Raw genomic sequence first — 14,444 nt, forward strand, 5'->3', positions numbered from 1 at the left:
GGTTCTGGGTGTCGTAACCAAGAACGAGGGTATTTAGTAATACTGTGGGGATTAGAAACCATAATAAAATGTAAAACTGATATATGTGGATGTGTGATACGTAGAAGCGTGGCTCAGTGACTCAGTCTCTCCTCTTCTCCCAGTGTCCACTAACCCTAGGCTCACTCTAACACTATAAACTAATACACACACTCACGCTTACACACGCACTAACATCAGGTCTGGAAGGGCCATCTGGCACACCTGGCGAATATCCGGTGGACCACCAGCCAGTCCCCGGACTAACATACACATACTTATGCTGACACACATGGGCTAACATCATACTGGTGTCTATATAAAAGTTTGGGGTCACTCAGCTGCTTTCATGTTAAACAAAGACATTTCTGGCTGTAACATAATTGGAAAAAGGTTTTTTTAACAATCAATTAGCCTTTTAAACTTGGTTCAGCGAACACAACATGCCATTGGAACACAGGAGTGATGGGAGTGATAAAGGGCCATTGGAACACAGGAGTGATGGGAGTGATAAAGGGCCATTGGAACACAGGAGTGATGGGAGTGATAAAGGGCCATTGGAACACAGGAGTGATGGGAGTGATAAAGGGCCTCTGTACGCCTATGCAGAGATTCCATTAAAAATCAGCTGTTTCCAGCTACAATAGTCATTTACAACATTAACCCCGTCTGCGCTGGATTTCTGATCCATTTCATGTTATTTTAATGGACAGAATGTGCTTTTCTTTCAAAAACAAGAAAATGTCTAATGACCCCAAACTTGTGAATGGTAGTGTAAATCTATCCCGTTATATATACAGCGGTGAAGCTTGGATTACTGAAGGTAAATTGAGACTCTGGTTCTAGCAGGAGAGCTTATGTTACTCTGTGAAATATCTGATGAGGTCTAAGAGATTAGCATTAAGTCGAAGGGTATTAAGTTAAAGAGCAGCAGAAACCGGGCTGGTTTAGATGAGGCGTCCCTGGCACTTTCAGGCAGTTTGGGGGTGTGTGGAGCATGTTGGACAGAGGCCCTAACATAACACTGAAAAACAATATATTTTAAAATACACACTGGTTTCTGGGATTCAATTGAATGGCTCAGTCTTAATCACCCAGTCTGACATTCTGACCAATGAAATCTATGGAGGAACGGACTTCACTATCATTGTCATAAAGCATCAGCTCAGTGTGGTGTTTGAGCCGGGAAAGTCACCCAAAATATCACATGACCGACAGCAACGGCGGCTCCAGATCTGCAGATAAAGAAATTAAATAAAAATCTATTTTTTCAGTGCTACTCCATATCAGTGTATACAGCGCTGGGTTTAATTCTCAAAATTATTTCTTTCTTCTATGGGAATTGCCCTTTAAGCGTCAGACACAAGGTGGTGAAAGAACGTCACGCCATACTGGGAATTACTAAACACAACAACATAGAAACCTCATTCCTTGAGCTGTTGGATGTTCAGACCCTTCCTTGACACCATTTCCCAGCGCAGAAGAGCTGGCACCCCTCCTTGGCCAACAAAGGCAGGTTGTATGTGTGTAAGTGTCAATAAGTGTTTTAGTGTATGTGTGCATGCTTGTATGTATAAGTAAGGATGTTACTGTATGTATGCATGCTTGTACGTATGTATGTGTGTGTGTGTGTGTGTGTAAGTAAGGCTGTTAGTGTGTGAAAGTATGTTACTGTATGTATGTATGCATGCTTGTATGTATGTATGTGTGTGTAAGTAAGGATGTCAGTGTGTGTAAGTATGTAACTGTATGGGTGTGTATGTTAGTATATGTGTGTAAGTATATAACTGTGTGTAAGTATGTCACTATGGGTATGTAAGTATGATAATGTGTGTCTGTAGGGATGTTACTGTAAGTATGTTGGTGTGTGTCTATGTTAGTATGTGTGTAATCATGTTAGTTCATGTGTGTGTTAGTATGTGTGTGTGTGTAAGAATGTTAGTTCATGTGTGTGTTAGTATGTGTTAATATGTTAGTATGGTACTGTGTGTGTGTGTGTGTGTGTGTGTAAGTACCAAACTTGATACAGTCCTTGGTGAAACACGTTACTCAGAAACAGAAAAAGATTCACAGAAGGGATTTCAGAACATAAAGCGCTCACCGTGAATGTGACAAAGGAAGGGTTGGAGCTGCAGCTTCTCCTAAAAGCAATTATTGCTATATATATTTCTTTCCTACGGGATAAATGAATGCATAGTAATAAATATTTACTTTAGCCGATGCGTCTCGTTTACCTCCACCTTCAGCATCGCGTTAAATGTATGTTAGAAGAACAGATTTACCGGAATTTTCCAATATTTATACGGTGACTTCTCTTTGTGTTTTACTCCTGTAAAGAATTCAAAAGCGAGGAAGCCCTTCATCAGCCGGCAGCTGGAAGGATCGCCGACGATTTATTTTTAGCCCGCGGCCGGCAGTAAAATTTAATACCGAGTTTGTACGTAAAGAAAGAGATGCCGTCGGGAGACAGAAAGATCAGGACCGGCGATACGGGGCGGAAGAACGGCAATAAAAATCCAGTTTTAATGAAATCGCTTTCCCTGTTTAATTAAAAAAAAAGGTTTACAATTGTTTATGGGGCCGGAGGCTGAAAAGAGCCGCCACGGAAAAATATGTTTCATTTAGGTGGCAATAAATAAATAAAAACAGGAAACTGATATAATAACACAAAAACTTACAGTTTATGGGAAATTCCATTTTTTAAAATACTTTAATACAAATTTAGTAAAAAATATTTTGTTTAAAAAAGAAACGATAACTGTGTTTGTATTATGGTATTAATCCGATCTTATTTAGAAGTGGGGGGCTCAGTGGGCGGTTATGTTTGTCACCCCATTTCCCTCTAGATTGTAAGCTTGCGAGCCGAGCCTCTCCACCTAATGTATCTGTTTGTCTTAGTCTGTCAATTCTCATCTCGTCAGACCCCTTGAATTTATGTATTGTAATTGCGCTGCATAGATTGCTTGCGCTATATAAATAAAAGATAATAATAATAATAGAGCCCCTCTCTCGCCCTCTAGGGGTCAGTGGTGGTAGTACGTTGTGAAATGACCTGTTTAGTGAATAGAGCTGGATACGAACACTCGAATGTTACGTTGTTACACTTTAAATTACTACTTGTATTAAAAAGACAATATAATCTAAATTAAACAGCCATTTCTAGCAGGGGTGTAAATTTGCTCTCAACTACAGGCAGCCAGGAGGGCCATTTTTGTGTTTAAAATTTGCCAAAAAAAATGTAACCTACGGGTGATAATTTTTTTTTTTACAAATTAAATTATTTCCTGTTATAAGATCACTGTACATGCATACTACATACATTATCCTTACATTGCCCAACGTAATCTGCTAATATATAAATATATATATTATTTATAACCAGAAAGTTTATTACAAAGAAAAACAGATATTATTTATATATATAGATAGATATACTCTATATAAAGATATACTGTATATATATATATATATATATATATATATATCTCACATATTTTAAGGGGTTTAACAAATTGTATAGTATATCATATATAAGGTTTCCAGTTGGTGCTTTTGCTCCCAGTATGTTATGGTTAATATTCCTGCTTGAATGCAGGTGACTTAACTAAGTGCATCTTTAAATGATGACAAGTCAAGGTATTAGAGCCGTTTGAAGCTTCACAATGGGAATGAGCTATGGGCCAATAAAAATAGGTTTTCTCTCTACACAGAAATATCTATAAATATTATAGTAATAATAATAACTAATATTAGATGTCTGAAAAAATTCCTATCTCTGGTGTATAAAGGCTGGTATATTCCGGTTATCACAGAATGGCTGTGGGCATTAATAATAAATACTGCAATCCAATAAAATAATAAAGTAAATACTGCAATAATTACACCGCACCTCGATTACGGCTAAATTCTAAAAAAAACATTAAAAGTGAAGCTTTTTAAAGGCACGTCCTGGAGATAATTACTGTCTGCTGAGCCCATTAGGAAATATCGGTTTGAACAAGATTAAGGCGCGCGCAAAAGTGGATTGCGTCATATCCATGGGGGGGGGTTATAATAGGGACGGACAAATTTAGGACCCCCTTCACGCTGTCTGAAGCCTTCTGGCCCTGAAACCCTGTAGCAAACCCTAAAAAATATAATGGAGAACCCTACTGGTTATGATGAGGTGACTCTGCCGCTTTAAGGCCTGCTGTCACCGATTGACGTCAGTGGGCTAGCAGTCAGCCAGCAGCCCATTGGGCATTTGCCTCGTTATGTCTTTATTCTCTTACAACGGTCAGTAACGAAATGTTCTTCTGCGCCCTGGAACTGATTGAATGAATGTATCACTCGCAGAATGTTACACCATCGATACGTCTGGAAGAGTTCTTCTCAGGAACAGAGTTGCCGATGATCTTGTGGTTGCTCTTTTTGGAAGCCCTGGCCCACGACGCAGAACGCCGGAGGAGAAGACGTTGGACTGGGAGCTTTGGGGTCTGGTAAGCACCGGTCGCTTCCGTGATCACTTTCTTTCTGGTTGGATTCCTCAGCCCTGAAATGAGAAAAGAGGCTTAGCCAGAAAGATTGATGAGAAGTGACTTTACGATGCTAAGCGGACAGCGTAAATCGCATTACTAGACACGGCCGGGGACATCTGTAATCCCGCTGCTGCAGAAATGACGCACTGAAGAGAAAACATCAGAACTTGTAGATACAAAAACATTTACACGATCACAAAAAAAAATTTATAATAATCCTTATGGGTATTCTGGTCCCTGTGTCCCATTTTTCCTCCCCTGATGCCCCTATTTTTGTTTGTTGGGTATGAGGGTATCGCAGGGTTCTACGGTCCTAAAAGCCCCAATAATTTGTATAGAAACAGCAGGGAGTGGGTTTATAAATTGAACTGTATAAATAAAACACATTATTCAACAGGCAATTGCCCCCTAGCAGGCCCAAGTTAGTGTTAGTGCAAAATTGGAAAGAGCCAAACTGGGATTTTGCCTTCTTTTGGATCAACAGCAACAAATTAACAGATATAGGAAAGGCTGAACTTGATGGACGCAGGTCTTTTTTCAGCCTATATAACTATGTATGGTACTAGAGAGTGTGTGTGTCAGTGTACGGTGCTAGAGGGAGTGTGTGTCAGTGTACGGTGCTAGAGGGAGTGTGTGTCAGTGTACGGTGCTAGAGGGAGTGTGTGTCAGTGTACGGTGCTAGAGGGAGTGTGTGTCAGTGTACGGTGCTAGAGGGAGTGTCACAAGAGGGGCTGTAGACAGACAGCAACATTTGGAGACTTTTTGGGCTACACAATTTTTGGTAAAGGTCCTGTGTTTTATATTCATGTCTGCAAACTGCTGACCGCGGTTATGAATGTGTGAAGAGAATAGTTTTTTTTTTTTACATTTTCTCTATTTTCTCCTCTCTGTCTCTCTAGCGTCTCTCCTCTCTGTCTCTCTCCTGCTTCTCTCCTCTCTGTCTCTCTAGCTTCTTTCCTCTCTGTCTCTCTCTAGCTAGTCTCCTCTCTGTCTCTCTCCTGCTTCTCTCCTCTCTGTCTCCCTCCTGCTTCTCTCCTCTCTGTCTCCCTCCTGCTTCTCTCCTCTCTGTCTCTCTCCTGTTTCTCTCCTCCCTGTCTCTCTAGTTCTCTCCTCTCTGTCTCTCTCTCTGCACACTTTATGTGCCCTTCGCCACCCACATTGCATTCGCTTAGTGAAGTCTCCTTGCGCATGGTCACATGGCTACCTAACAAGACCTTGGGCCACACAGCCAGCTACCATAGCTTGTAGAGGTGCTATTAGGACTGTCCTGGCCATATTGGGACAGTTTGTAACTATGTGGCCCACACAGCACATTCACAGAAAGGACTCTCTCCCCATTAGAGGTATTAATAATTAAAAGTACTACAAATAAATAGGGAGCTAGGCAGAGGAGGCCAGGGGCAATGGGGCATCCTTGGTAAAATGGTTCAATGATAAGGAATAGTTTGTTGATGTTTTAAATATTTTAAAGACAAGTAACATCAGTCAAAATATTTCTCAGTTTTAGGCTAGGTTTCCACTTGGGTTTTTGTCCTGCGTTTTTTTCTTGATGACAAACGCCAAGAAAAACGCCAAGAAAACTCCCACTGCATTCTCCTGCGTTTTGGCGTTTTTTTTTCTGGAGTTTTAGCCTTTCTGTGGAAATTGCTTTTTTGACCTTAGGCAGTTTTTCCAGCCTTTACACGTTGGGATTTCCCCCAGCTAAAAGGGATTCGGATAAATGGCGAGTATCTGCCCCCTGATGTCATTTCCTTGGTAGAGTTCTACGCCCCGGCGGACCCTTCTGTCTCTTTTCTGTGGTTTGTAAGGCCTGCTTTATTCCGGATGTCTGCTCCTCTAGGAAGATTGGCCCCAAATGAGGGTGCAAATTGTTTGCTGTTGCTTTTGGCAGGCAGGATCCCGTTGGTTTGTTTGTAATGGATGTTTGTTCCAAATGGTGTAGAATTCAATATGAACTTTGTTTTGTGTGAAACTGTTTGTTTCCCGCCTATTTCTCGTAGGACACACAGATACCGGGTCCATCCTCTGCATTGTAACTGTGGAAAAAAACGCCATAAAAAACGCCAAGGCAATAAACCCACCTGGCTTTTTCATGGCGTTTTTTCTCTCCCATAGACTTCTATTGGAGAAAAACGCCAAGATTTCCTTGCAAAAAACGCCAGAGCGTCAGCATGCTGCGATTCTGAAAACAGAGCCCAAAAAAGCAGAAAAACGCCAAAGAGGACTGAAAAAAACGCCAAACAAAAAAACGCCAAGTGGATCTTGCATTGTGCGATTTCCTATTGAAGAACAGCTAACATCTGGACGCAGCGTTTTTTCACAAAAAAAACGCCGTGTGGCTGAATTGGCGTTATTATGGGCGTTTTTAGCAAAAAGAAACCAAGTGGAAACCTAGCATTACTTTACTGAGAGGGCAGTGGGCAAATGGAACAGGCTCCCAGCAGAAGTGGTAGAGGGTAATACAGTGAGGGTATTAAACATGCATGGGACAGACATACGGCTCCTGAATCTAAGACGAGACCAACGACTGATTAAGGTTTAAGTCTGTACAGAAGGACAAACGGGCGACTAGACGGGCGCCGAATGGGGCCGATCTGCCGACAGGTTCTGTGTTTTTAAATCTTAAAACAACAAAAACAGAAAAATCCTGTTTGCTGGGTGTTGCTTCTCCTGATGCTGGGCAGGGTGAGCATCACTTTGGGGAAGGACAAACACGTTTAAACATGAAACTGCTTTACATGGGAGCGTCTGCTTACTGCGTGCTTTAATATATAATTCATATATACCGCGCGGCAACAGCTAAACGATGCAAAACACACCAAACATAAACCGAAAAATAAACGTTTGGGGTCACTCAGCTGTTTTCATGGAAAACAAGGAAATTTCTGGCTGTAACATAATTACAAAAGGGTTTCTAACCATCAATTAGCCTTTAAAACTTAAACTTGGATCAGCAAACTCAACGTGCCATTGGAACACAGGAGTGATGGGAGTGATAAAGGGCCATTGGAACACAGGAGTGATGGGAGTGATAAAGGGGCATTGGGACACAGGAGTGATGGGAGTGATAAAGGGCCATTGGAACACAGGAGTGATGGGAGTGATAAAGGGCCATTGGAACACAGGAGTGATGGGAGTGATAAAGGGCCTCTGTACGCCTATGAAGAGAGTCCATTAAAAATCAGCCGTTTCCAGCTACAATAGTCATTTACAGCATTAACCCCGTCTGCGCTGGATCTCTGATCTATTTCACTATGAAGAATGGTATCTTAACTACCTGTTCTCAGAATCTGCATGGTTATTCCTCCCTATTAGGTTATCTTGCCACAGACTGCCAGCGCCTTTAGTTTCCACAAAGTAAACTAAATATAGATAGAAACATAGAATCTGCAGTCAGATTGGCCCCATTCGGCCCTCCGTCTAGTCGCCCGTTTCTCTTGCTCTCAAGACCTTAATCAGTCGTTGGTCTCGTCTTAGATTCAGGAGCCATATGACTATCCCATGCATGTTTAAATTCCATATAAGCCTCTACCACTTCTGCTGGGAGGTTGTTCCGCTTATCTACTACTCTCTAAAGTAAAATGTGTACACCACGGTATGTCTGAACAATATAATTTCAATTCAATTTCTGATGACCTTCGTTATAACATTTTCCTGTCGGCGTCACCCACTTGCCCCCAATCAATGTTCTTGGTTGTAAAAAGGCTCTTTCACATTAACGACGTGACCATCAGAAATGTTAAAGCCTGTCGTCACCCAACGCTTTAATACGTTCTGCAGATTATCACTTTGGGTAATCCAACGATAGAGATGACATCATTTTCATTTTAATTATGATGGAGCAACTCTGTTGAGATTGTCCTGCCAGAAGAGCTGAGCTGGCCCTGTGTAATGTATAGTTAACATAGGGGCCATACCTAGGAATTTCCCCTGGGGAAGCTACCCGGAGCGCTCTCTCTTTTGCGGAAGTGGGCTAGTGAGGGGCGGGGCTAGCCTTGTGTGGGGCGAGGCTAGCCAGCCAAGGAGGCGGGTCTAACCCTTCGCTGTGCAGGGCTAGCCCCAGGTGGGAAAGTGGGTGGGGAGTATAGGCATGGCCTAGCATCGCTCCTCCCACCCAGAGAAAGATGAAAGGGACCCCGGAGACTCCGGGCCAATCTCCTGGGCAACATTATAGGTGGTGAAGAGCATTCTCTGAAAGTTATGTGTCCAGGAAAAAAATGCTGATATGGCAACTCTATCTGAAACCTTTTGATGTGATCCCACAAACATTTATTTTTTAGCTGTATTAGACAAAACGCTCAAAATGTCATCCTTTCTAATGAAAACGTCTCATTGCCTTGCGATTCTCATTTCTCACCCATGGAATGATATTCTAACAAACCTTAATAAAAAAAACAATACGTATGATAAATAACAGTTCTTAAACAATCTTACTCTGGATTTTGAGGAGAGGATTTGCTAGGAGACGAAGGTGAGATTGGTGCAGGAAGTCGAAGCTGGACTCTAGGCCTCCTATCAGAATAGCACCGACGGACAAAAGGTTGAGGGTTGGCAGCACTTGTTGCCACTCTGTGACGTCCAGAAAAACTGTGCCTGGGTTGAGGAGCTGAAGATGGAGTGGAGGCAACATCCGTACCAGAAATGTTTGGTGGTGACAGTACTTTGGCTTCAAACAAAGAAGTAGACGATGGGCAAAATATCGATTGAGCATTTCCAAATATCTTAGAAGAAGGCAGTGGCTCATCGGAATTTCTTCTTAGATCCTTGTGCGATGGAGAAGCTGGTGGGGACGTTGCATAATGGGAGGAAGTAGTAGGTCCTAGTTGAGTACTTGGTGGACTTGGTAGCCTACGTAGACCTGGTGGTGTAGGCTGACTTGGAGGGCTTGGTAGTCGGTGTCCTTTTGGTGGACTTTGTAGTCTTTGTTGACTTGGAGGACTTGGTAGCCGACGTTGACTTGGTTGACTTGCAGGCTTTTGTAGACCCTGTGGACTTGTTTGCCTATGCTGACTTGGTGGACTTGCAGGCTTTTGTTGACTTGGTGGACTTGCAGGCTTTTGTTGACTTTGTGGGCTTGTTTGTTTATGCTGACTTGGTGGACTTGCAGGCTTTTGTTGACTTTGTGGGTTTGTTTGTCTATGCTGACTTGGTGGACTTCCTTGTCTTCGTATATGTGGAGGGCTCTGTATCTTTCGCTGGAATGGCGGACTTGGAAGCCTTCTCTGAGCTGGAGGACTTGGAACTTTCGGAGAATTTACTGTATTGGGATTTCTATGCACTGGAGGAGGACTGGATTGTACATTGTAATGTGTTTTTATTATAGCCCTGTGTGTCGGCGGGCTGTTTGGTATTTTTTCAGATGATGCAGATGAAACCGCAACTCTTGTTGGTGAAGCTTTTCTATTTGAGGTTGGAGACTTCTCACTTCCCTTGTGTGACGTAGGAAATGACTGTTTTTGTTGATACAGACGTCGTACATCAGTAGAAACCTCTTTATTTTCTTCATCATTGCTTGGTTTACCCATTTCACCTGGATTTTGCAAAGGTATTATTTTGTGTGATTGCTTATACAGATGTGCAGCCTGTTCTATTTCATGTTTGCGCTGCATTTCAAAGACTCTTTCTTGTTCCCTGTGAGCTATAAGTTGTTGACCAGACTCCGTCCTATTTGTTCGAAGCACGATCTTGTCCTCCTGACCTTTGAATGCTTTATCCATAGAAGTTCCATTCTTACTTGGTAACAAATCTTTTACTTTTACTGAAGCTTTCATTTTTTGAAAAGCTCCCATCTTCTTCAGAATACAGGGTGAATCAGATGATACAAATTCTAGGGTGGATTTCTGAGTATCCTCCTCGGGTTCCTTGGTTTGGAGAACATTGAATGAATCATCCATGAGGATTTCAGGAGGAGGAGGGGGCAGGTTTTCTAGGTCTTCCATGCCAGTTTCATTTGTATCATGTCTGACCATTTCATCCCATACTTTACATGTAAAGTTAGTGACAAGTTTACAGGTAGACCCACAATCTCTATCGTCTCTAGATGACATGTGGCACTTATGGTCCAAGGGTTCTAATGTCCTACAGGCTGGAATGGTTGGTGGGAGTACTGGGACACCAAACTTCCGAACACATCTAAGTGGCCCCAAACAACTTACACTTAAAATCTTAGGAAGGTTATCCGCCGGACTAAACGTTTCAATTAGTTTACGGACCGATTTTTGAGGAGAAACATTTACATTATCTAAATTTCGTTCCATGAAAGTAATTTTTTCTTCTGTCTTTTCACGTTCAGGTTGGACTGTCTCTCCCATTCCTGTGGTTTTTGCGCGGAGAGGCAAGTTCTTCTCTGCGCTCTTTTCATATCCCACCAATGTTAGTCTTTCTTGACTGGGCAAAATGTTAAAACTTTTGTCGAGGCATGACTTTAATTTGCCGGTAGAAGTATTATTTCCTGATACAATACATTTTGTATGCAAAAAAGATTTGACGTCGAAATTTTTTAGCTTTTCTTTGGTTGTACTTTTGCCCGTCTTATATAACAGCTGCAGCTTTTTGTCGAGTTCTTTTTGTGTCCTTTGAAGTTCTATCAGAGTTGGATCTTCTGTCTGGCTTCTGAGCGACTCTGCAGACCTTGTTCTCCTGTGTCTGGAGGTTCTCCTGTTGCTTCCATCAGCTGTACTAGGTCTCGCCAGGACCTCTTCTTCTCTGATCCAGACATTACTGTTTGATTTTTCTGGGACAAATTTAATTTTTTCACTGATAGCCTCTTTCATTTTCAACGTCATTTCTTCATTCTCGGGGTTTTCTAACCATTTTGGCGAGTGCTTGAATGCACCTGCTCCAGCTGGGGACGTCATAGGCCTTTGATGTAAGGTGATCTGACTAGATATACTCGCGTTGTCTCCTTCACCATCATCACTATCGTCACTGATTGTAGAATCTTCGGATTCTTGGTCATTGTTGCTGTCTTGTTCTAGAGTTGTACTGGAATCAAGCGAGTTCATTGAAAGACTGGTAGCCATACTGGATTGTTTACCAACTCTATGATTGCGAAGAATGGTTTGGCCAGTCATACCTTTAATATTCTTATTGGCTGCCTCTTGCTGAGATTGATTTTCACCTTGATTTCCCGATGAATCTTGACTTGTCCGTCTTTCTTGTTTGTCAGGCGATCTACACTCCTTGAGGGACTCGTTATCCCCTCCAATTCCACTGTCTTCCGAATACAGAGTCAGGTCATTTGGATGGGATTGTACTGAACCAGCTGCTGAATCTTCCAGTAATTTAATCATCCTGGAAAGGCGTTCATCACACATTTGCTTAACTTTGAGTTTTTCTTGCATGCTGGCGGCGGCCGATTGTAGGTAACTACAGGTTTCCTGCAACGTGTTTGAAGTCAACGAAGCCACGGTACTGTTCAACGTTTGCATTCTGTTAACCGTGTACTGTAACAACTGTTGTAAGAGATCGGGGTGATCGTCCGGGTTCCCCTTTCCAAGCGGCCAAATTAAATTATTCCCCACGTCTTTTAGAAGTTTTTCTCCGTCGTCTGCGATTTCTTTGAGGCATTGGTTGATCTCATCGAAGCGCATAACCATGAAGCTTGTCATCTGCTGCATTATTAGTTGCGTCTGAGTCGCTTGATTCGCCATTGAAATGACAGCTTCGTATTTCGAAATGTTTGGGCTCAGATAAGAATAGGCACTCTGATGTGCCTTGACAAGCGGTTCAGGAAAGTCCACTTTCTTCTCCGTCTCGCTAAGAAGAATTGGCTTCTCCTTTGCTTTTGAACGTCGACCCTGTTTGTTGGACCTCTTTGACTTTCTGCTTCTCCTAATGCTAGTCCCGCGCTGCACATCAGAAGCCAACTCAAGTTCTGATCCTGTGGAGCTATGTTTCCTCATACAAGGTCTCTCACCTTTTTGGTAGCGTAAATTAACCATTGATTCATCTGCAGAACCTTGTGCTTCCTCCTGGCCATCTGGTAAAGATACATCTTCAGCAGTGCAACGGTGGCCCCGCGCAGAACCCTTCTCCTGGCGACAGACGTATGGATCACTTTCATCCCCCTCCTTGGAGGTTTCAGAACCGAGCTTTCCACCGGTTTCTTCAGAGCTTGAGTTCTGGATGCCCACCAAGGGGATTGTAATTCCGTTCTGGTCAGGTGGGAGAATGGCTTTATTTCTCTTTAAAGGTTTTGCTGCATTTTTGGCAATACTTTGGATAATTCCACTGTGAGAAGGTGAACAACCCATTCCGTAACGCGAAAAAAAACTTCAACCGAACGGATTCAGCAAATAAACAGCTTATCCTTACAGTTTTTCTGTCCAGCGGAATGTGACGTATCCAGTAAAGTCTCCATGCTGTCCACTTCCCCAAGCTTGAGAGATGCAGAAGAACATTATTTTCTTGTTGTCTGGACCACCCGCTCCTAAAAGTTTTTGTTTTTTTCGGGCTGTTTCTAAAGATCTTTCTTCATTGGCCGACCGATAAGATAGCTTCGTGTTATACAGAGATACTCTGCGTCTGCCTCTTCCATTGACAGATGTCAAGTGCAAATAGGCTTTAAGGATTTACCAGATTAACCATCCTTTATCTGGTGAGGAGCAGAATTTCATCTCTGGAAACAACCTGACAACTTATTCAAATCGGAATCCTGGGCTATTTTTGGAGGGACAAATGAAATTTAGCCAAATGTATATATATATATATATATATATATATAAATAATGTATTTATTAGTGATAAATATATATAACTTAAAGAATCTCTTTAAAGGGATACTTTCACCCATCTTAAGCACTTTAATGCAAATTAGAGCCATGGGGTCCCCTTAAATAAGCATTCTTCTATAGTAGGGCTGCCCAGTGACATTAAACTGTCCCTTTAACTGATTAAAGCGGACCTTTTATCGACTTTATCATCACATTTATGCGTAACAGGTTTTGCTTCACATAAGGAACTACGCTAGTGAAAATACCAGCAAGTTAAACATATTTTCTCCTCTAAAGCTGTCTTCCGCCGGCGGCCGGCAGGTTTTGCAGACTCCCATAATAATGTAAGGGAACGGGGGACATGAGCGCGCAGCACACTACTCAACATCGGGGATATGACTACATATCTCGGAGATTTTTAATGCGGTCTTTTCATAGCATGCCTTCCCACTGCTCCGCTTTGATATATGTTCTATATGTAGCAGTAGAAGCATTAGCACTGCATCTGTGAGGCTGCAGCTTCTCCTAAACGTATATGCCTTGTTTGCTGGTAAGGCTGCCAGAGACACAGGAGCGTCCCTTTAACTAAGCAAGTCTGATGCGGAGACGTACAGTTACAGCGTGACTCCTCGGCAGGCTTCAGGCATAATGGGTTTAATAAATAGACTTCGAAAGCACTCAGTATCTAAACGTGTTTAACCCCTTAATGACAAAGCCCGTACATGTACAGGCTCAAAATGCATTGTTTTCAATGGGTTTTGGGACCGCTCATTTTGCGTACACACCGAGCACTTTAACCCTTTGCCGCTGTTTGGTAATTAACCCAGCGGCATCATGCTTGTGACCCTGACATAGAAGCGTGTAAGCTAGACTGGTATACCGATACCCTTAGGCTAGCAAGCTATTACACGGGGAATACGGTTTAAAAACCATACACTTAGAGCGGTCATCATGTGGCTGGAATATAATGTAAAGATCCTTTAAAGACAAATGTTTTCTTTATCTTTAAGAAAATTATAAAGCAAACTTCTTAACAAAAATAGATCTGCGGAGGCTTCAGACTCTCAATAAAGTAATATTTATGTAACACCCCACAGGGCAGATCCAGTCGCCGGGGGTATAAGAGCCATCAGAGCTCATAACGCCCAACCATCATTTAGAACTATTCATTTTATTTACAGTTTCATTTATAAAG

General features: G+C 42.2%; 1 protein-coding gene across 1 annotated transcript; it reads right to left on the reverse strand.

The window, feature by feature from the left end:
- Positions 1–4,343: 4,343 nt before the first annotated feature.
- Positions 4,344–12,790, reverse strand: LOC149281659 (photoreceptor cilium actin regulator-like). Its single transcript, XM_089499093.1, has 2 exons — positions 9,628–12,790; positions 4,344–4,549 (listed from the first exon to the last, which is right to left on the reverse strand). Exons 1-2 carry the CDS (start codon positions 12,788–12,790, stop codon positions 4,344–4,346), a joined length of 3,369 nt encoding a protein of 1,122 aa, XP_089355219.1.
- Between the last annotated feature and the right edge of the window lie 1,654 nt (positions 12,791–14,444).

Source organism: Sceloporus occidentalis, unplaced genomic scaffold (genome assembly GCF_023333645.1).
Source record: "Sceloporus occidentalis isolate IW3139 unplaced genomic scaffold, rSceOcc1.0.p SCAF_129, whole genome shotgun sequence".
Taxonomy (NCBI): Eukaryota; Metazoa; Chordata; class Lepidosauria; order Squamata; family Phrynosomatidae; genus Sceloporus; species Sceloporus occidentalis.

What these genes read in the sequence shown, in the direction of transcription:
- LOC149281659 (XM_089499093.1), bottom strand. Translation starts at nt 12,790, where the DNA reads ATGGGTTGTTCACCTTCTCACAGTGGAATTATCCAAAGTATTGCCAAA. An exon ending in AAAGCCTGCAAGTCCACCAA is followed by an intron (nt 4,550 to 9,627) that starts GTCAGCATAAAC and finishes TTCTCATTTCAG; the next exon opens with GGCTGAGGAATCCAACCAGA.